The 23,485-nt window shown below is 45.6% G+C and overlaps 1 protein-coding gene across 1 annotated transcript in view; it reads left to right on the plus strand.

The window, feature by feature from the left end:
- LOC143788807 (protein kinase C delta type-like) overlaps window positions 1–23,485 on the plus strand; it is a 57,818-nt gene that overhangs the window by 28,971 nt on the left and 5,362 nt on the right. Inside the window, exons 2-5 of the mRNA XM_077278709.1 lie at window positions 16,459–16,733; window positions 21,603–21,694; window positions 22,223–22,285; window positions 22,913–23,051. Coding sequence (XP_077134824.1) covers window positions 16,459–16,733; window positions 21,603–21,694; window positions 22,223–22,285; window positions 22,913–23,051 — 569 coding nt within the window. The remainder of the gene's footprint in view (window positions 1–16,458; window positions 16,734–21,602; window positions 21,695–22,222; window positions 22,286–22,912; window positions 23,052–23,485) is intronic.

Consider the following 23,485-nt stretch of genomic DNA (forward strand, 5'->3'; position numbering starts at 1 on the left):
CAAATTATACGCCCCACGAAGATCTATCTTAGAGAACCACTTGGCCCCCTTTATGCGAGCAAACAAATCAGTCAGCAGTGGCAACGGATATTGATATTTAACCGTGATTTTATTCAAAAGCCGATAATCAATGCACGGCCTCAAAGAGCCATCTTTCTTAGCCACAAAGAAAAAACCGGCTCCTAAGGGAGATGACGAAGGACGAATATGTCCCTTTTCCAAGGACTCCTTTATATATTCTCGCATAGCAGCATGTTCAGGCACAGACAGATTAAATAAACGACCCTTAGGGTATTTACTACCCGGAATCAAATCTATGGCACAATCGCACTCCCGGTGCGGAGGTAATGAACCAAGCTTAGGTTCTTCAAAAACGTCACGATATTCAGTCAAGAATTCAGGAATCTCAGAGGGAATAGATAATAAAATGGAAACCACAGGTACGTCCCCATGCGTCCCCTTACATCCCCAGCTTAACACAGACATAGCTTTCCAGTCAAGGACTGGGTTATGAGATTGCAGCCATGGCAATCCAAGCACCAACACATCATGTAGGTTATACAGCACAAGAAAGCGAATAATCTCCTGGTGATCCGGATTAATCCGCATAGTTACTTGTGTCCAGTATTGTGGTTTATTGCTAGCCAATGGGGTGGAGTCAATCCCCTTCAGGGGTATAGGAGTTTCAAGAGGCTCCAAATCATACCCACAGCGTTTGGCAAAGGACCAATCCATAAGACTCAAAGCGGCGCCAGAGTCGACATAGGCATCCGCGGTAATAGATGATAAAGAACAAATCAGGGTCACAGATAGAATAAACTTAGACTGTAAAGTGCCAATTGAAACAGACTTATCAAGCTTCTTAGTACGCTTAGAGCATGCTGATATAACATGAGTTGAATCACCGCAATAGAAGCACAACCCATTTTTTCGTCTAAAATTCTGCCGTTCACTTCTGGACAGAATTCTATCACATTGCATATTCTCTGGCGTCTTCTCAGTAGACACCGCCAAATGGTGCACAGGTTTGCGCTCCCGCAGACGCCTATCGATCTGGATAGCCATTGTCATGGACTCATTCAGACCCGCAGGCACAGGGAACCCCACCATAACATCCTTAATGGCATCAGAGAGACCCTCTCTGAAATTCGCCGCCAGGGCGCACTCATTCCACTGAGTAAGCACAGCCCATTTACGGAATTTCTGGCAGTATATTTCAGCTTCGTCTTGCCCCTGAGATAGGGACATCAAGGCCTTTTCCGCCTGAAGTTCTAACTGAGGTTCCTCATAAAGCAACCCCAAGGCCAGAAAAAACGCATCCACATTGAGCAACGCAGGATCCCCTGGAGCCAATGCAAAAGCCCAATCCTGAGGGTCGCCCCGGAGCAAAGAAATCACAATCCTGACCTGCTGAGCAGGATCTCCAGCAGAGCGAGATTTCAGGGACAAAAACAACTTGCAATTATTTTTGAAATTTTGAAAGCAAGATCTATTCCCCGAGAAAAATTCAGGCAAAGGAATTCTAGGTTCAGATATAGGAACATGAACAACAAAATCTTGTAAGTTTTGAACTTTCGTGGTGAGATTATTCAAACCTGCAGCTAAACTCTGAATATCCATTTTAAACAGGTGAACACAGAGCCATTCCAGGATTAGAAGGAGAGAGAGAGAGAAAGGCTGCAATATAGGCAGACTTGCAAGAGATTCAATTACAAGCACACTCAGAACTGAGAAAAAAAAAAAAAAAAAAATCTTCAGCAGACTTCTCTTTTCTCTCCTTTCTCTGTCAATTAATTTAACCCTTTTATGGCCGGTCAAACTGTTATGGTTCTCAATGGCAAGAGAACATAGCCCAGCAAACATACGAACTAGCTCTTGGAAGGATGGAAACTAAACTGACCATGAACTAAACCTGCCGCACAACTAACAGTAGCCGGGTAGCGTAGCCTGCGTTTTATCCCTAGACGCCCAGCGCCGGCCGGAGGACTAACTAATCCTGGCAGAGGAAAATATAGTCCTGGCTCACCTCTAGAGAAATTTCCCCGAAAGGCAGACAGAGGCCCCCACAAATATTGGCGGTGATTTTAGATGAAATGACAAACGTAGTATGAAAATAGGTTTAGCAAAATTGAGGTCCGCTTACTAGATAGCAGGAAGACAGAAAGGGCACTTTCATGGTCAGCTGAAAACCCTATCAAAATACCATCCTGAAATTACTTTAAGACTCTAGTATTAACTCATAACATCAGAGTGGCAATTTCAGATCACAAGAGCTTTCCAGACACAGAAACGAAACTACAGCTGTGAACTGGAACAAAATGCAAAAACAAACAAGGACTAAGTCCAACTTAGCTGGGAGTTGTCTAGCAGCAGGAACATGCACAGAAAGGCTTCTGATTACAATGTTGACCGGCATGGAAGTGACAGAGGAGCAAGGCTAAATAGCGACTCCCACATCCTGATGGAAACAGGTGAACAGAGAGGATGATGCACACCAGTTCAATTCCACCAGTGGCCACCGGGGGAGCCCAAAATCCAATTTCACAACACTAACCCTAAGGGTATGTGCCCACGTAGCGGATTCGTGTGAGATTTTTCCGCACGACTTTTGAAAAATCTGCAAGTAAAAGGCACTGCGTTTTACCTGCGGATTTACAGCAGATTTCCAGTGTTTTTTTGTGCGGATTTCACCTGCGGATTCCTATTGAGGAACAGGTGTAAAACGCTGCGGAATCCGCACAAAGAATTGACATGCTGTGGAAAATACAACGCAGCGTTTCTGCACGGAATTTTCCGCACCATGGGCACAGCGGATTTGGTTTTCCAAAGGTGTACATGGTACTGTAAACCTAATGGAAAACTGCTACGAATTTGCAGCGGCCAATCCGCTGCGGATCCGCGGCCAATCCGCTGCTGATCCACGGCCAATCCGCTGTTGTGAATTTGGATTCTGGGCTCCCCCGGTGGCCGCTTGTGGAATTGGACTTGTCATCCTCTTTCCTGTTTCACCTGGTTCCATCAGTAGTGGGTGTCGCTATTTAAGCTCATTTCTCTGGTGGTTTCTTGCCGGTCAACAATGTTATCTGATGCCTCTCAGTGCTTGTTCCTGCTTCTAGACAACTACTAGATAAGTTGGACTTTTGTCCATGTTTTGTTTTGCCTATTTGTTCCAGTTCACAGCTGAAGTTTTGTTACTGTGTCTGGAAAGCTCTCGTTGATCAGGGATTGCTACTCTGGCGTTATGAGTTAATGCCAGAGTTTAAGGTAATCTCTGGATGGTGTTTTGTTAGTGTTTTTCTGCTGACCATGAAAGTATACTATCTGTCTTCTGCTATCTAGTAAGCGGACCTCAAATTTGCTAAGACTATTTTCCTGCTGCGTTTGTTGTTTCATCTGAACTCACCGTCATTATATGTGGGGGGCTACTGTCTTCTTTGGAATATTTCTCTAGAGGTGAGCCAGGTCTTATATTTCCCTCTGCTAGCTATTTAGGTCTTAGGCCAGAGCTGGGCATCTAGCGATAAATAGGAAATGCTACCTGGCTATTTCTAGTTGCGCGGCAGGCTTAGTTCATGGTCAGTATAGTTCCATCTTCCGAGAGCTTGTCCCTCTATAGGCTTGCTATGATCTCTGCCTGCAGAGATCATGACAGTTTGACCGGCCAGTAAAGTGTTAAAGACCCAGGTTGAGAAAGGAGAGTTATAAGAAGTCTGCTGGAATTTTTTTTTTTTTTTTTTTTTTTTCCTCCAGTCTGCCTTGCTGCAGTCTTTTTTCTCTCTCTCCTCCTAATCTCTGTATGGCTCTGTGTGCACCTGACAATAATGGATCTCCAGAGTGTAACTGCGGGTTTGAATAATCTCATCATGAAAGTACAAAATTTACAAGATTTTGTGGTACATGCTCCGGTATCTGAGCCGAGAATTCCTTTGCCGGAGTTCTTCACAGGGAATAGAGCTAGCTTCCAGAATTTCCGAAATAATTGTAAGCTTTATTTGTCCCTGAAGTCTCGTTCAGCTGGAGACCCTGCTCAGCAGGTTAGGATTGTGATTTCCTTGCTCAGGGGTGACCCTCAAGATTGGGCCTTCTCATTGCCAGCAGGGGATCCTGCGTTACGCGATGTGGATGCGTTTTTTCTGGCCTTGGGCTTGCTTTATGAGGAACCTCATTTGGAACTTCAGGCAGAAAAAACTTTGATGGCACTATCTCAGGGGCAAGACGAAGCTGAAGTTTTCTGCCAAAAATTCCGTAAATGGTCTGTGCTTACTCAGTGGAATGAGTGCGCCTTGGCGGCAGCTTTCAGAGAAGGTCTCTCTGATGCCGTTAAGGATGTTATGGTGGGGTTCCCTGTGCCTGCAGGTCTGAATGAGTCCATGACAATGGCTATTCAGATTGATAGGCGTCTGCGGGAGCGCAAACCGGTGCACCATCTGGCGGTGTCTATGGAAAAGACGCCAGAAAGTATGCAGTGTGATAGAATTCTGTCCAGGAGCAAGCGACAGAATTTTAGACGGAAGAATGGATTGTGTTTCTATTGTGGGGATTCTACTCATGTTATATCAGCATGCTCTAGGCGTACAAAGAAGCTTGATAAGTCTGTTTCCATTGGCACCATTCAGTCTAAGTTTATTTTGTCTGTAACCCTGATTTGCTCTTTGTCATCCATTGCCACGGACGCCTATGTTGACTCTGGCGCCGCTCTGAGTCTTATGGATTGGTCCTTTGCCAATCGTTGTGGTTTTGATTTAGAGCCTTTGGAGACTCTTATTCCTCTGAAGGGGATTGACTCCACCCCATTGGCTAATAATAAACCACAATACTGGACACAAGTAACCATGCGTATCAATCCGGATCACCAGGAGATTATTCGTTTCCTGGTGCTGTATAGTTTACATGACGATTTGGTACTGGGATTGCCATGGTTGCAGTCTCACAACCCAGTCTTGGACTGGAGAGCAATGTCTGTGTTGAGCTGGGGATGTAAGGGTATTCATGGGGACTTACCTTTGGTTTCTATTTCGTCGTCCATTCCCTCTGAAGTCCCTGAGTTCCTCTCTGATTATCAAGACGTCTTTGACGAACCCAAGCTTGGGTCGTTACCTCCGCACCGTGAGTGCGATTGTGCCATAGATTTGATACCGGGTTGTAAATATCCAAAGGGTCGTTTGTTTAATCTGTCTGTGCCGGAACATGCTGCTATGCGGGAATATATAAAGGAGTCTTTGGAAAAGGGACATATTCGTCCATCTTCTTCTCCCTTGGGAGCTGGGTTTTTCTTTGTCTCAAAAAAAGACGGCTCTTTGAGACCATGTATTGATTATCGGCTTCTGAATAAGATCACTGTTAAGTATCAATACCCATTGCCATTGCTTACTGATTTGTTTGCTCGTATAGAGGGTGCTAAGTGGTTCTCTAAAATTGATCTTCGTGGGGCGTATAATTTGGTGCGGATCAGGCAGGGGGATGAGTGGAAGACCGCATTTAATACGCCCGAGGGCCACTTTGAGTATTTGGTCATGCCTTTTGGTCTTTCTAATGCCCCTTCAGTTTTCCAGTCTTTTATGCATGATATTTTCCGCGATTTTCTGGATAAATTTATGATAATATATCTGGATGATATTCTGATTTTTTCTGATGACTGGGACTCTCATGTCCAGCAGGTCAGGAGAGTTTTTCAGGTTCTGCGGTCTAATTCTTTATGTGTGAAGGGGTCTAAGTGCGTTTTTGGGGTCCAGAAAATTTCCTTTTTGGGGTATATTTTTTCTCCCTCTTCCATTGAGATGGATCCCGTCAAGGTGCAAGCTATTTGTGACTGGACTCAGCCCTCCTCTCTTAAGGGTCTTCAGAGATTTTTGGGCTTTGCCAACTTTTACCGCCGATTTATTGCTGGTTTTTCGGATGTCGTTAAACCACTGACTGATTTGACCAGACAAGGCGCTGATGTTGCTAATTGGTCCCCTCATGCTGTAGAGGCCTTTCAGGAGCTTAAGCGCCGTTTTGCCTCTGCCCCTGTGTTGCGTCAGCCTGATGTGAATCTGCCTTTTCAGGTTGAGGTTGACGCTTCGGAGATCGGAGCTGGGGCAGTGTTGTCGCAGAAAGGTTCCGACTGCTCCGTCACTAGGCCTTGTGCCTTCTTTTCTCGCAAATTTTCGCCCGCAGAGCGGAATTATGATGTTGGGAATCGGGAGCTTTTGGCCATGAAGTGGGCGTTTGAGGAGTGGCGCCATTGGCTCGAGGGGGCTAGGCATCAGGTGGTGGTATTGACTGACCACAAAAATTTGATTTATCTTGAGACTGCCAGACGCCTGAATCCTAGACAGGCGCGCTGGTCTTTATTTTTTTCTCGCTTTAATTTTGTGGTGTCGTACCTACCGGGTTCTAAGAATGTTAAGGCAGATGCCCTTTCTAGGAGTTTTGACCCGGACTCTCCTGGTAATTCTGAACCCACAGGTATCCTTAGGGAGGGAGTAATTTTGTCGGCCGTTTCTCCTGATCTGCGGCGGTCCTTGCAAGAGTTTCAGGCGGATAGACCGGATCGTTGTCCGCCTGATAGACTGTTTGTTCCGGATGATTGGACCAGCAGAGTCATCTCTGAGGTACATTCTTCTGCATTGGCAGGTCATCCCGGAATTTTTGGTACCAGGGATTTGGTGGCAAGATCCTTCTGGTGGCCTTCCCTGTCACGAGATGTGCGAGTCTTTGTGCAGTCATGTGACGTTTGTGCTCGGGCCAAGTCTTGTAGTTCTCGGGCTAGCGGACTGCTGTTGCCCTTGCCTATTCCTAAGAGGCCTTGGACACACATCTCGATGGATTTTATTTCAGATCTGCCTGTTTCCCAGAAGATGTCTGTCATCTGGGTGGTCTGTGACCGTTTCTCTAAAATGGTCCATTTGGTTCCTCTGCCCAAGTTGCCTTCTTCTTCTGAGTTGGTTCCTCTGTTTTTTCAGAATGTTGTCCGATTGCACGGTATTCCTGAGAATATTGTTTCTGACAGAGGTACCCAGTTTGTGTCTAGATTTTGGCGGGCATTCTGTGCTAGGATGGGCATAGATTTGTCTTTTTCATCTGCTTTTCACCCTCAGACTAATGGCCAGACCGAGCGGACTAATCAGACCCTTGAGACATATCTGAGGTGTTTTGTCTCTGCTGACCAGGATGATTGGGTTGCTTTTTTGCCATTGGCAGAGTTTGCCCTCAATAATCGGGCCAGCTCTTCCACCTTGGTGTCCCCGTTTTTCTGTAATTCGGGGTTTCACCCTCGATTTTCCTCCGGTCAGGTGGAATCCTCGGATTGTCCTGGAGTGGATGCGGTGGTGGAGAGATTGCATTACATCTGGGGGCAGGTTATGGACAATTTGAAGTTGTCCCAGGAGAGGACTCAGCGTTTTGCCAACCGTCATCGTCGTGTTGGTTCTCGGCTTTGTGTTGGAGATTTGGTGTGGTTGTCTTCTCGTTTTGTCCCTATGAGGGTCTCTTCTCCTAAGTTTAAACCTCGGTTCATCGGCCCTTATAGAATATTGGAGATTCTTAATCCTGTTTCTTTCCGTTTGGACCTCCCTGCGTCCTTTTCCATTCATAACGTTTTTCATCGGTCGTTATTGCGCAGGTATGAGGTACCTGTTGTACCTTCAGTTGAGCCTCCTGCTCCGGTGTTGGTTGAGGGTGAGTTGGAGTACGTTGTGGAGAAAATTTTGGACTCTCGTGTTTCCAGACGGAGACTCCAATATCTGGTCAACTGGAAGGGTTACGGCCAGGAGGATAATTCTTGGGTCAATGCATCTGATGTTCATGCTTCTGATCTTGTTCGTGCCTTCCATAGGGCTCATCCTGGTCGCCCTGGTGGATCTGGTGAGGGTTCGGTGCCCCCTCCTTGAGGGGGGGGTACTGTTGTGAATTTGGATTCTGGGCTCCCCCGGTGGCCGCTTGTGGAATTGGACTTGTCATCCTCTTTCCTGTTTCACCTGGTTCCATCAGTAGTGGGTGTCGCTATTTAAGCTCATTTCTCTGGTGGTTTCTTGCCGGTCAACAATGTTATCTGATGCCTCTCAGTGCTTGTTCCTGCTTCTAGACAACTACTAGATAAGTTGGACTTTTGTCCATGTTTTGTTTTGCCTATTTGTTCCAGTTCACAGCTGAAGTTTTGTTACTGTGTCTGGAAAGCTCTCGTTGATCAGGGATTGCTACTCTGGCGTTATGAGTTAATGCCAGAGTTTAAGGTAATCTCTGGATGGTGTTTTGTTAGTGTTTTTCTGCTGACCATGAAAGTATACTATCTGTCTTCTGCTATCTAGTAAGCGGACCTCAAATTTGCTAAGACTATTTTCCTGCTGCGTTTGTTGTTTCATCTGAACTCACCGTCATTATATGTGGGGGGCTACTGTCTTCTTTGGAATATTTCTCTAGAGGTGAGCCAGGTCTTATATTTCCCTCTGCTAGCTATTTAGGTCTTAGGCCAGAGCTGGGCATCTAGCGATAAATAGGAAATGCTACCTGGCTATTTCTAGTTGCGCGGCAGGCTTAGTTCATGGTCAGTATAGTTCCATCTTCCGAGAGCTTGTCCCTCTATAGGCTTGCTATGATCTCTGCCTGCAGAGATCATGACAATCCGCTGCGGATCCGCATCCAATCCGCTGCGGATCCGCGGCCAATCCGCTGCGGATCCGCGGCCAATCTGCTGCGGATCCGCATCCAATCCGCTGCGGATCCGCGGCCAATCCGCTGCGGATCCGCGGCCAATCCGCTGCGGATTCGCGGACAATCCGCTGCGGATCCTGTTGTGAATTTGCTTTTTGCTCCCTCTAGTGGTTACTAGTTTTTTGACTCTGGTTTTTCTGTCATTCCTTTTATCCGCACCTGGGTCGTTAGTTAGGGGTGTTGCTATATAAGCTCCCTGGACCTTCAGTTCAATGCCTGGCAACGTAGTTATCAGAGCTAGTCTGCTGTGCTCTTGTCTACTGATCCTGGTTCCAGTTATATCAGCTAAGTCTGCCTTTTGCTTTTTGCTATTTGTTTTGGTTTTGTATTTTTGTCCAGCTTGTTCCAAATCTATATCCTGACCTTTGCTGGAAGCTCTAGGGGGCTGGTGTTCTCCCCCCGGACCGTTAGACGGTTCGGGGGTTCTTGAATTTCCAGTGTGGATTTTGATAGGGTTTTTGTTGACCATATAAGTTACCTTTCTTTATTCTGCTATCAGTAAGCGGGCCTCTCTGTGCTAAACCTGGTTCATTTCTGTGTTTGTCATTTCCTCTTACCTCACCGTCATTATTTGTGGGGGGCTTCTATCCAGCTTTGGGGTCCCCTTCTCTGGAGGCAAGAAAGGTCTTTGTTTTCCTCTACTAGGGGTAGCTAGATTCTCCGGCTGGCGCGTGTCATCTAGAATCAACGTAGGAATGATCCCCGGCTACTTCTAGTGTTGGCGTTAGGAGTAGATATATGGTCAACCCAGTTACCACTGCCCTATGAGCTGGATTTTTGTATTCTGCAGACTTCCACGTTCCTCTGAGACCCTCGCCATTGGGGTCATAACAGTTTTGCCAGGCCAGTATTAAATGTTTAATGCATTGCAGAAGAGGGATTATAAGAAAGAAGATTCTGAGTTTTTTTTTTTCTCCTTCCCCTTTACCTCAGAGTGGCTATGCTTGCTGCAGACATGAATGTCCAGACCTTGATTACAAGTGTGGACCAGCTGGCTACTCGTGTGCAGGGCATACAAGACTATGTTATCAGAAATCCTAGGTCAGAACCTAAAATACCGATTCCTGAACTGTTTTCCGGAGACAGGTTTAAGTTTAGGAATTTCGTGAATAATTGTAAATTGTTTTTGTCCCTGAGACCCTGTTCATCAGGAGATTCTGCTCAGCAAGTAAAAATTGTTATTTCGTTCTTACGGGGCGACCCTCAGGATTGGGCTTTTTCGCTGGCGCCAGGAGATCCGGCATTGGCTGATCTTGATGCGTTTTTTCTGGCGCTCGGTTTACTTTATGAGGAACCCAATCTTGAGATTCAGGCAGAAAAGGCCTTGCTGTCTATGTCTCAGGGGCAGGACGAGGCTGAAGTGTATTGCCAAAAATTTCGGAAATGGTCCGTGCTGACACATTGGAACGAGTGTGCACTGGCCTCTAATTTTAGAAATGGCCTTTCTGAAGCCATTAAGAATGTTATGGTGGGTTTTCCCATTCCCACAGGTCTGAATGATACTATGGCACTGGCTATTCAAATTGACCGGCGGTTGCGGGAGCGCAAAACCGCAAATTCCCTCATGGTGTTGTCTGAACAGACACCTAATTCGGTGCAATGTGATAGAAAAACCGCAAATTCCCTCATGGTGTTGTCTGAACAGACACCTGATTTAATGCAATGTGATAGAATCCTGACTAGAAATGAGCGGAAAATTCATAGACGCCGGAATGGCTTGTGCTACTACTGTGGTGATTCTACACATGTTATCTCAGCATGCTCTAAACGTATAGCTAAGGTTGTTAGTCCTGTCACCGTTGGTAATTTGCAACCTAAATTTATTCTGTCTGTAACTTTGATTTGCTCACTGTCATCTTATCCTGTCATGGCGTTTGTAGATTCAGGTGCTGCCCTGAGTCTCATGGATCTCTCATTTGCTAAGCGCTGTGGATTTACTCTTGAACCATTAGAAAATCCTATTCCTCTTAGGGGTATTGATGCTACACCATTGGCAGCAAATAAACCGCAGTATTGGACTCAGGTTACCATGTGCATGACTCCTGAACACCGCGAGGTGATACGTTTCCTGGTTTTACATAAAATGCATGATTTGGTCGTTTTAGGGCTGCCATGGTTACAGACCCATAATCCAGTCCTGGACTGGAAGGCTATGTCAGTCTCAAGTTGGGGCTGTCGTGGTATTCATGAGGATTCCCTGCCTGTGTCTATTGCTTCTTCTACGCCTTCGGAAGTTCTGGAGTATTTGTCTGATTATCAGGATGTCTTCAGTGAGTCTGAGTCCAGTGCACTGCCTCCTCATAGGGACTGTGACTGTGCTATAGATTTGATCCCAGGCAGTAAATTTCCTAAGGGAAGACTGTTTAATCTGTCGGTACCTGAACATACCGCTATGCGTTCATATATCAAGGAGTCTCTGGAAAAAGGACATATTCGTCCGTCTTCTTCCCCTCTTGGTGCGGGATTCTTTTTTGTGGCAAAAAAGGACGGATCTTTGAGACCTTGTATTGATTATCGGCTTTTAAATAAGATCACTGTCAAATTTCAGTATCCTTTACCGCTGTTGTCTGACTTGTTTGCCCGGATTAAGGGTGCCAAGTGGTTCACCAAGATAGACCTTCGTGGTGCGTACAACCTTGTGCGCATTAAGCAAGGTGATGAATGGAAAACCGCATTCAATACGCCCGAAGGTCATTTTGAGTACTTGGTGATGCCTTTTGGGCTCTCCAATGCGCCTTCAGTTTTTCAGTCCTTTATGCATGACATTTTCCGGAAGTATCTGGATAAATTTTTGATTGTTTATCTGGATGATATTTTGGTTTTTTCTGATAATTGGGATTCGCATGTGGAGCAGGTCAGGTTGGTCTTTAAAATTTTGCGTGAAAATTCTTTGTTTGTCAAGGGCTCAAAGTGTCTCTTTGGTGTACAGAAGGTTCCCTTTTTGGGGTTCATTTTTTCCCCTTCTGCTGTGGAGATGGACCCAGTCAAGGTCCGAGCTATTCTTGATTGGACTCAGCCCTCGTCAGTTAAGAGTCTTCAGAAGTTCTTGGGCTTCGCTAACTTCTACCGTCGTTTTATCGCTAATTTTTCTAGCATTGTGAAACCTTTGACGGATATGACCAAGAAGGGCTCCGATGTAGCTAACTGGGCTCCTGCTCGTACTCGTGTACCACCCTGTAGGCCCCCTGTTTTTGATGGGATGGGGTTGTTTTGTCGCAGAGAGGTCCTGGTTGCTCTGTTATGAAGCCTTGTGCCTTTTTCTCTAGGAAATTTTCGCCTGCCGAGCGGAATTATGATGTGGGCAATCGGGAGTTGTTGGCCATGAAATGGGCATTTGAGGAGTGGCGTCATTGGCTCGAGGGTGCTAAGCATCGTGTGGTGGTCTTGACTGATCACAAAAATCTGATGTATCTCGAGTCTGCTAAACGCCTTAATCCGAGACAGGCCCGCTGGTCATTGTTTTTCTCCCGCTTTGATTTTGTTGTCTCGTATTTACCAGGTTCAAAGAATGTGAAGGCCGATGCTCTTTCTAGGAGCTTTGTGCCTGATGCTCCTGGAGTCGCTGATCCTGTTGGTATTCTTAAAGATGGAGTTATCTTGTCAGCTATTTCTCCGGATCTGCGACGTGTGTTGCAGAGATTTCAGGCTGATAGGCCTGAGTCTTGTCCACCTGACAGACTGTTTGTCCCGGATAAGTGGACCAGCAGAGTCATTTCCGAGGTTCATTCCTCGGTGTTGGCAGGTCACCCGGGAATTTTTGGCACCAGAGATCTGGTGGCCAGGTCCTTTTGGTGGCCTTCCTTGTCAAGGGATGTGCGGTCATTTGTGCAGTCCTGTGGGACTTGTGCTCGAGCTAAGCCTTGCTGTTCTCGTGCCAGCGGTTTGCTCTTGCCCTTGCCTGTCCCGAAGAGACCTTGGACACATATCTCCATGGATTTCATTTCTGATCTTCCGCTATCTCAGGGCATGTCCGTTATCTGGGTGATATGTGATCGCTTCTCCAAGATGGTCCATTTGGTTCCTTTGCCTAAGCTGCCTTCCTCTTCCGATCTGGTTCCTGTGTTTTTCCAGAACGTGGTTCGTTTGCACGGCATCCCTGAGAATATTGTGTCAGACAGAGGATCCCAGTTCGTTTCCAGGTTCTGGCGATCCTTTTGTAGTAGGATGGGCATTGATTTGTCGTTTTCGTCTGCTTTCCATCCTCAGACTAATGGACAGACGGAGCGAACCAATCAGACTTTGGAGGCTTATTTGAGGTGTTTTGTCTCTGCTGATCAGGACGATTGGGTGACATTCTTGCCGTTGGCTGAGTTTGCCCTTAATAATCGGGCTAGTTCCGCCACCTTGGTTTCGCCTTTTTTCTGCAACTCTGGTTTCCATCCTCGCTTTTCTTCGGGTCATGTGGAGCCTTCTGACTGTCCTGGGGTGGATTCTGTGGTGGATAGGTTGCAGCAGATCTGGAATCATGTGGTGGACAACTTGAAGTTGTCACAGGAGAAGGCTCAGCGCTTTGCCAACCGCCGCCGCGGTGTGGGTCCCCGACTACGCGTTGGGGATTTGGTGTGGCTTTCTTCCCGCTTTGTTCCTATGAAGGTCTCCTCTCCCAAATTTAAACCTCGTTTTATTGGGCCTTACAAGATATTGGAAATCCTTAATCCTGTATCTTTTCGTCTGGATCTTCCTGTGTCGTTTGCTATTCACAATGTATTTCATAGGTCCTTGTTGCGGCGGTACATTGTGCCTGTAGTTCCTTCTGCTGAGCCTCCTGCTCCGGTGTTGGTTGAGGGCGAGTTGGAGTACGTGGTGGAGAAGATCTTGGATTCTCGCCTCTCCAGGCGGAGGCTTCAGTACCTGGTCAAGTGGAAGGGCTATGGTCAGGAGGATAATTCCTGGGTGGTCGCCTCTGATGTTCATGCGGCCGATTTAGTTCGTGCCTTTCATGCCGCTCATCCTGATCGCCCTGGTGGTCGTGGTGAGGGTTCGGTGACCCCTCACTAAGGGGGGGGTACTGTTGTGAATTTGCTTTTTGCTCCCTCTAGTGGTTACTAGTTTTTTGACTCTGGTTTTTCTGTCATTCCTTTTATCCGCACCTGGGTCGTTAGTTAGGGGTGTTGCTATATAAGCTCCCTGGACCTTCAGTTCAATGCCTGGCAACGTAGTTATCAGAGCTAGTCTGCTGTGCTCTTGTCTACTGATCCTGGTTCCAGTTATATCAGCTAAGTCTGCCTTTTGCTTTTTGCTATTTGTTTTGGTTTTGTATTTTTGTCCAGCTTGTTCCAAATCTATATCCTGACCTTTGCTGGAAGCTCTAGGGGGCTGGTGTTCTCCCCCCGGACCGTTAGACGGTTCGGGGATTCTTGAATTTCCAGTGTGGATTTTGATAGGGTTTTTGTTGACCATATAAGTTACCTTTCTTTATTCTGCTATCAGTAAGCGGGCCTCTCTGTGCTAAACCTGGTTCATTTCTGTGTTTGTCATTTCCTCTTACCTCACCGTCATTATTTGTGGGGGGCTTCTATCCAGCTTTGGGGTCCCCTTCTCTGGAGGCAAGAAAGGTCTTTGTTTTCCTCTACTAGGGGTAGCTAGATTCTCCGGCTGGCGCGTGTCATCTAGAATCAACGTAGGAATGATCCCCGGCTACTTCTAGTGTTGGCGTTAGGAGTAGATATATGGTCAACCCAGTTACCACTGCCCTATGAGCTTCCAGCAAAGGTCAGGATATAGATTTGGAACAAGCTGGACAAAAATACAAAACGAAAACAAATAGCAAAAAGCAAAAGGCAGACTTAGCTGATATAACTGGAACCAGGATCAGTAGACAAGAGCACAGCAGACTAGCTCTGATAACTACGTTGCCAGGCATTGAACTGAAGGTCCAGGGAGCTTATATAGCAACACCCCTAACTAACGACCCAGGTGCAGATAAAAGGAATGACAGAAAAACCAGAGTCAAAAAACTAGTAACCACTAGAGGGAGCAAAAAGCAAATTCACAACAGGATCCGCGGCCAATCCGCTGCGGATCCGCGGCCAATCCGCTGCGGATCCGCGGCCAATCCGCTGCGGATCCGCATCCAATCCGCTGCGGATCCGCAGCCAAATCCGCACATGCCATAACCCTACCCCTAACCCTACCCCTACCCCTAACCCTAGTTCTAACCCTAACCCTAGTTCTAACCCTAACCCTAGTGGAAAAAAAAAAAATAAATATTTTCTTTATTTTAATATTACCCCTATCTATGGGGGTGATAAAGGGGGGGGGTTTATTTATTATTTTTTTTATTTTGATCGCTGTGGTAGAACCTACCACAGCGATCAAAATGTACTTGAATGGAATCTGCCGGCGGGCGTACTGAGCATGCGCCCGCCATTTTGGAAGATGGCGGCGCCCAGCGAGGAGACGGCCGGACACCGGGAGGATCGGTAAGTATGAAGGGGTGGTGGGGGGGTGGATTGGAGCACAGGGGGGGTGATCGGACCACAGGGGGGAGCGGACAGCAGGACGGGGGAGCGGGCAGGAGCACGGGGCAGCGCAGCACAGGACGGAGGGGACCGGACCCCATAACGGAGGACTGGGGGGGGCGATCGGTGGGGTGGGGGGGGCTCACATCAGTATTTCCAGCCATGGCCGATGATATTGCAGCATCGGCCGTGGCTGGATTGTAATATTTCACCTGTTTTTTAGGTGAAATATTACAAATCGCTCTGATTGGCAGTTTCACTTTCAACAGCCAATCAGAGCGATCGTAGCCACGGGGGGGTGTAGCCACCCCCCCTGGGCTGAAGCACCACTCCCCCTGTCTCTGCAGATCGGGTGAGATTGGAGTTAACCCTTTCACCCGATCTGCAGGAGCGCGATCATTCCATGACGCATACGCTGCGTCATAGGTCGCATTGGCACCGACTTTCATGACGCAGCGTATGCGTCAAAGGTCGTGAAGGGGTTAATAAAATCCATTAAAGGGAACCTGTCACCAAGTTTGGCCTGTGTGAGATACGGCCACCACCTTTTAGGGATGATATACAGTATTCTATAGTGCGGTATATCTGCCCTCAACCCGACCTGTAAGAGAAAAAAAAGACCTTTTATTATACTCATTTGTAGGGCGGTCCGGTCCAAAGGGTGACAATGTTTTTCATCTGACGCCTCCCATCTTATGATCGCCGTCCTCCTTGCTTTGTGTGGATGACACGTCCTTGCATTATCCGCACAGTTTCCTCGGCATCGCGCTCCTGTGCAGTCATACTTCTCAGCCCTTTTGAGTGGAGAGCGAAGTACTGCAGTGAGCATACATCAAGGCTCTTTGTCTTTTCCCGGCACCTGCGCACTGAAATACTTTATTCTCTGCTCAATATGGCAGAGAAGTATGACTGCACAGGAGCGCAATGCCGAGGAGACTGTGTGGATGACGCAGGGACACGTCATCCACGCGAAGCAAGAAGGAGGACAAGGATCGTAGGAAGATGGGAGGTGCCGGACCAAGAACATCGACCGGACCGGACCGCCCCACACGTGGGACTAATAAAGGTCTTTTTCTTGTCTCACAGGTCAGGTTGAGGCAGATATATCGCATTATAGAAGGCTGTATATCAGCCCTGAATGGTGGTGTCGTATCTCATATTGGCCAAACCTGGTGACAGCTTCGCTTTAACACAATTTATGAAATGAAGAACAAGCTTTACTTAGAACAGAAGATTTCCTCAGTGTGAATAATGTCCTGTAAATGTTAGATTTATTCTGACACTTCCCATTCATCCCCCCTGATAGGAGGCAGCGGTGTTCGGCCATCCAGCTCCATCATAATCTCTCATTCCATCATGGATAGATTATTATTCCACCATGTGATCGGAGTTGGAAGCTTTGGAAAGGTCCTGATGGCGGAAGATATTTTAACCCGCAAAGAATTTGCAGTGAAGATCATCGGCAAAACAGCCCTGCTGGCCGGAGGGGATAGGCTGGATGTGATGGTGGAGAGGCGAGTTCTGCAGCTGGCATCTGGAAGCCCCTTCCTTGTCCACTCATCCTTCGCATTTCAGACCAAGGTATCATTGTGACTATTTAGCACTATAAGATTTAGCCACTTCTCTGATGTTGGTGACCTGTTCATCTGAATGGGAGCTGTCCTACAGGACCCAGGAGTGACCACTAAACCTTGTGTGCTCCGTTCACTGCTCACATCCGGCTTTTAGAGGAGATGGTAACAGCTGATCGGACCCCACAAATCTGATATTAAAGGGAACCTGTCACCCCCAGAGCCTATTAAGGTAAAATAGCCACCTTCAGCAGCACTAAGGCTGCATTCTGTGAAGGTGGCTCTTATGTTTAGTATCCCTAGGAATGCTGAAATAATCACTTTTATAAATTTCGAGCCATACCTCTATTGAGTCAGGGAGGTATGATTTCTCCCTGACTCAAGCGCCTTGCAGCCGTCCATCATCCCACCGGGCTCAGCGTCCTCTCTGTCTTGTGCGCGCTGCCCTGGAACTTACATCAAGTGAGGTAAGTAGATCACGCCTGCGCACAGCGGAGGCCCCAGATCCTGCCTTGCAGTGTGTTATGATGCATTCACACTGCGGGGCTGGGAATCTGGCGCTGTGCGCAGGAGCCATCTACTTACATCACTTGATGTAAGTTCCAGGGCAACGCGCATAGCGCATGCCCGAGAAATAATTGCAGAGCGCGGGTGACGGCACAAAACAGAGAGCAGGCGGCGCCCGGTGGGATGATGGACGGCTGCGAGGCGCTTGAGTCTCGCGTGGACATGTGAGACTGGCCTTAGAGCCACCTTCACAGAATGCAGCCTTAGTGCTGCTGAAGGTGGCTCTTTTACCTTAATAGGCCCTGGGGGGGGGTGACAGGTTTCCTTTAATGACCTATTCTAAGGATGGGCACATTATAAGAGTGAAAAACCCCTTAATCAATTGACCCTACACTACAAGCCTCACTACGCAATGGGCAAAACCTCTGCCAGGGACAAACTTTACATATGTGATAGAGGAGGTATTAATGTGCAGAACAAAATGGCTCTGTAACAGTTATCTATTTTTTGAGGTTGGATTGAAAACAATAGCCAGCTTGCTAGTGTTTTTGAGGTTTTATGGCTGTTACATATTATGTTACCTTATTCTCGGGGTGTTTATGATTATGGTAAAACCAGATTTATATGATTTTTATGTTTTGCTACTTTTATTCCACTTTTTGGAAACTGGGATGTACAGAAAACTTCTACAGTATGGCAGCCCTATACAAAACAGAAAGATTATGTTCTTGATTCATCATTACCTTTTTGTCCGTTTTGCGCCTATTTTTGTTTGCCCTCTGTAGAAGGAAGTTTGTCTTGGATAAAGGTTGTTGTTACGTGAACTAAGACAGGCGAAGAAGCATGGACAGATAATGGACGTACACGATGGAATGTCGTGTTATACTGTGCTTAGACCTTGAAGTTTGGACGGATAACATGGTTTTGTTTAATACGTGATGCAGGATAAAACTAATGTCAGTGTACCTTAGTTTAGTTTTCCTAGGGTGTAAAGTAGCTGCGAGGGTTGTATGTTACTCTTTTGATTTGTGGAAAACTGGTAGGGGTGTCTGTATAGGAAACAGAGGCAATTGACTAGGATCGTACTATAAGAAAATGGCATTCATTTTGTGGGGTTCAGGAGAGCTGAGGCATTAGCTAATTACTGGGCAGCTCAAGTAAGTTAACAGTATAAAGAAGTAAAAGTATAAAGAATAAGTGCGTTTGGTTGGGACAGGGAAGCATCAAATAAGGATGCTCTCCCAGAGCGTATAGTTCCTTTTGTTCCATTTTAGGTTTAGGTATCTATGTAGAAGAGCAGCTATCACTCCAGAGAAGAAGTCTTGACCTTTGCCCAGATGCCCTTGAGAGACTCCAAAACACCCCTCTTATGTTTGGTGCCGAGCTGAAACATCTCTCAGATTTCAGCCATGAGGAGGAGACTGTAATAAAACCCAATGCCACTTCTTCCTGTCATTTTCCTCCTGGTCATTATTTATATATATATATATATATATATATATATATATATATATATATATATATATATATATATTCTGGACTGGTATTATCTGCAGGAGAACCAAAAGACTGGACACCCAACTGCACGGAAGTCAGGCTGAGCACCATTTACTCAGCCGGAGAAGGGGGTTAAGGACATAAGAAAAGTCCAGTACTTTACCGTGAATCCAATATATATTGTACATAAATAATGATGTTATATTCATTATCGTGTTACTGTGTAGTAATTCCATATGTGTGCATATATACACTTTAGGTGTAGGCGCAGGACTACCTGTACATGGACATACTCAGTAAGTGGGTTCATGTGAAGGTGTTCATGCATTTACAGCCAGTAGATAACTCCAACTGTACGTGGATCAATGATCTGCATGTGCATTATGGATCATTAGCTGCCATGCTATTTTAGCTTAAGTCTCTATATGCATTATGGAATTGTAATATGTGTTTTGTGTGAATGGGGAAAAAGAGTAAGGTTCTCTAGGTATTGAAAAAGAAGAGAAGGTTCCAGCTCCAGGAATAAAATGTAGAAACTTTATTAGTACATATTAAAACACTGCTGAGACATGACCGGCATGGTTGGTAGGGGAGAGTAACCAACACCCGACTGGACGCGTTTCGAGCACAAGCGTGCTCTTAGTCCTCACACTGAGGACTAAGAGCACGCTTGTGCTCGAAACGCGTCCAGTCGGGTGTTGGTTACTCTCCCCTACCGACCATGCCGGTCATGTCTCAGCAGCATTTTAATATGTACTAATAAAGTTTCTACATTTAATTCCTGGAGCTGGAACCTTCTCTTCTTTTTCAATACGTTAATCAGCGTTGTGGCAGCAACACTTTGTCTCCTTGCTCGGACCAACATTTACCACATCGGATGGAAGAATAAGGGTGAGCTGAAATATACATTTTTTTCTTAAGGTTCTCTAGGGACAGGTCCCCTCAACTAGGTATTTGCCACTTTAACCCTAGCAATGGTGAAGTTTGTAAGGGATGGATTGAATGTCGGTTAGAATTAGACGGTGTTTTTCCTGCAGTCAACTTAGGTACTGTGACATCACTCCCTACTCCAGAAATTCTGACCTGCCTATTAAAGATCTGCATATCTATCTATGGAGGAACCTCATCAACGATCTTCAATCAAGATTACAGGAGAACTGCCTGATGGAAGCCGTGTCTGGTGCATGTCAGCTGAAAGTCGTTTGAAGTGCCTGAGTCTGCAAAGCCAAAAAAAAAAACCCTGTGACATCCAGCAGTCTCATCTTCCAGACATACTCAAAATCCTGCTGAATTAAGCTATAGGAGAGTAACGTGAAGTCTGGCAGGGTGACGGGTGCACACAGGATGATGTTGTCTGACCTATGCTCTGTAAGGGTGAAGCCATTCCAGAGTCTGACCAGTAAGATGACATTGGGATAGGCCAACACCTGAAGACTGGTAACGACATGACCACAGAGAAAAGACATAACAAAGAGACTTTGATATCAAAAGACTTTGATTTGACAACAAAGAGACTTTGATAACAAAAGACTTTGATTTGACAACAAAAAGACTTTGATTAAGATCAAAGATAGAGATGTGGGTTATGGTGAACGGCAGGGAAGAGATGATGGTCGTGTGGATGATGTGTAGGTACCTTAGTGCAGAATTATGCTTCATTCCATCCTAAACTGTTACTAGCTATAATTGGGGTTGAGTAGGCAAATAAATCCAGCACAACACTTCCCTCAAATGTCCTTGTCGTGTTCTCGACAACAGGGGGAATGTAGAAGGGTAGTGCGCCAAAATGTATATTTTTATATTGTGATGTGTTTAATGCATGTTTTGTGTATATACACCCCCACATGGAGGAGCGAAACCCATCCTCCAGCCTGCAGTATTGCAAATTAGGTCTTTCATGAGCTGGTAAGACAGGTTATTGAGGGGATGTACCTTTTCCAGTAGACAATAGACTTGTGATCTCATTCCTCACACCTGGGGCTGGACGCACCTCTTTTAGCTGGTCACATAAAAGGGACAAGAGCATGTGGTTCACTCTCTTTTGGCTCCCTTGCTTGCTGGGAAGATCATGGACGTACGTGGTGGTTAAGTATACTCTGTATCCCCTTTTCTTATGAGGCCCTGTACTACTCATTAGGGATAGTAGGCTATATATGGGAGGGCTAATATTGAATGTGTGATTTGGGTAATTTGGGGAGTATATTGTGGGTTATTACTGTGTGATATTGTTGTGATATTACTGTATACTGTAAACTTTTTTTGTTTTTTTCCACTTTGTGCTCAGAGTTTAGTGATTCCAGATATGTTTACCCTATTCATCAATTGTGATTATTTAAAAAAGCCGCAAATAGGACACAATCTTCATTTCAATTCCCTTTGGTGTATTTTTTAATTATTACAATTTTTGGGCCAAATTTTGGGTCAATTTTCAAAATGTGTGATTTGGGGGGCCAAAAAGTTGGAAAAACAGTTCAAGGCAGAAAAAAAGACCTCTTTCGACTTTGCCTCAAATTCTTGAACTGTGCACGCCATTATGAAGATTCTGGCACCAAAACCAGCAACAAATACACAAGACCAAAACAAAAGTGATTAAAAAATGCTGATTATGCACCCGGGCCTATGTCTACAATTAAAATAAAAATAATGATTACCAAACATTGGCTGGAACATTAATTTCTAAATTTAGTAATATATTCTACATAATTGTTTAGAATTTTAGTTGTCCCAGCAGTTAAAACACCTTTTTCATTCAATGAGTGACTACATATCACAGCAATATGCTTTAATTTAAATTTCTTGGATAGAAAACCCCATTAAGTAGTAAAATCTGTATTTGTCTTTAGTGTATAATAAATGCAAATGTTCCATGTTACAGATGAATGTTTACTTTGGAATGGAGTACATGAGATACGGGGACTTTCACCAACTTCTAGAAAGGAATGGGCCACTAGACATCTCCAGTGCCAGGTAATGTGTTAAAGGAGTTGTCCGATCTCAGAAGAAAAGTCATCAGTCACTGTACATGACTGCAGACTGCCAGATTGTGACAGGGGGCAATGCGCACACGGTCACGACTTCCCTGTGTTCCCCAATCAGGTGGGCGATCCTGTGTACAATTTGCACATTTGTGGTCACGTGCTGACTAGTCTCACCCGGCTTCTCTCAGTAGTAAAGAATTGAGAGACGTGCAGGGTACAGTCAGAACATAATCGCCAATATGTAATTTTCATACACTCATTCATTCATTCATTCATTCATTCATTCATTCATTCCTACCTTCTCGAGACTGCAGTACTGATAGTGTGCACTTCTTACACCGTCACGATTCGGCGGTCATATACAGTGACTGCAGACTTTTCTTCTGAGACCGGACAACCCCTTTATAAAACCCTCTAAGTTAAGAGGAATAATATAGAATAATGCTTCTAATGACTGATATGATTCCCAGGTTTCCTCTCTATGGGATCTGATACTTATTCATTTTCTCTTTGTCAGATTCTATACCGCCGAACTGGTGTGTGGGATCCAGTTCCTCCATTCGAGAGGCGTCATCCACAGGTAATCTAGTCAGTGCTAGGCCGGGTCACACCAGCGTATATTCTCTCATCTAAGAGAATCCGGAAGATGATCCTAATCGCACGTTGATTAAACTCTGAACAGAATTTGATCAGAGTGATCACAGTGTGATCTCATTTTTTCGGATGAGGAGAAGATGTAAAAAAATGTCTCCATCTTCTGCAATCAGACTGCACTCAGATGTCATCCGAGTGTAGTTAAATGTTTTACATGGACTCATTAACTTGCCTATTGAAGCATGATCCGATAATCTGATCCAACTCAGGCATGTTGCGATCGGAAACAATCAGACATGTACATGGCCCCATAGAATAACATTGGTCCGAGTGCAATCTGATGTTTTGTTACCCACTGACAGAATGATGCGCTGTACCTGGGGTCTAGTCGTCCTGTCTGGGGTCACAGACAGGAAGCTGCAGATGAGCGGCCGTCACATGTCATACAGTGATCCCTACAGTGCGCAGGTAGGGGACATAGTAATGGAGTCATCTCAGATGAGCAAAGTACAGCAGGAAGAGAAAAGAGGTTTATTCCCATCTGTCATCATGTGACCACAGATATAAGAAGAACACTTACTTTATACTCAGGTTATTTTTCTTTTTCTTACAGAGACCTAAAGCCCGAGAACATCCTGGTGGCTGAGACGGGCCATATTAAGATCACGGATTACGGTCTAGCACTAGAGAACATGCACGGAGACCGAACAGCCACCGGATTCGCTGGGACAATAGGTTACATGGCTCCTGAGGTGAGAATAGAATGCTTTTATTTTTGGTATATAAAAGGTTTTTCAGGTAATTTCACATTGATTAGCTTTATTTATGCGCGTTCATCAATATAAAATCATTGGGGGTCCGATCCCACTGATTAGCTGTTCTTACAGAGGCAACCAGAGCAGAACATCGCACCTCTGTACTGTTTAGTGGTCAGTACTGAGGACTGCAGATCAGACCGTGTTCATTTCAGTAGGGACTAATCTGTAGTACCAGCAATCGCCACTAACCAGTGAGGGGAGCTGTGACGTCTGTTTATTGGTTATATCCAACCACCGGCGGAGGTGATAGCAGCTAATCAGTGGGACTGACGGGTGTTGGCTCCCACCATTCTTATATTGATGTTCTGCTCATCAATATAAAGTATTAGAAACCCCCTATAAATGATTTTCATTATAAATATCACCCA

The sequence above is a fragment of the Ranitomeya variabilis genome, chromosome 8 (genome assembly GCF_051348905.1).
Source record: "Ranitomeya variabilis isolate aRanVar5 chromosome 8, aRanVar5.hap1, whole genome shotgun sequence".
Lineage (NCBI taxonomy): Eukaryota > Metazoa > Chordata > Amphibia > Anura > Dendrobatidae > Ranitomeya > Ranitomeya variabilis.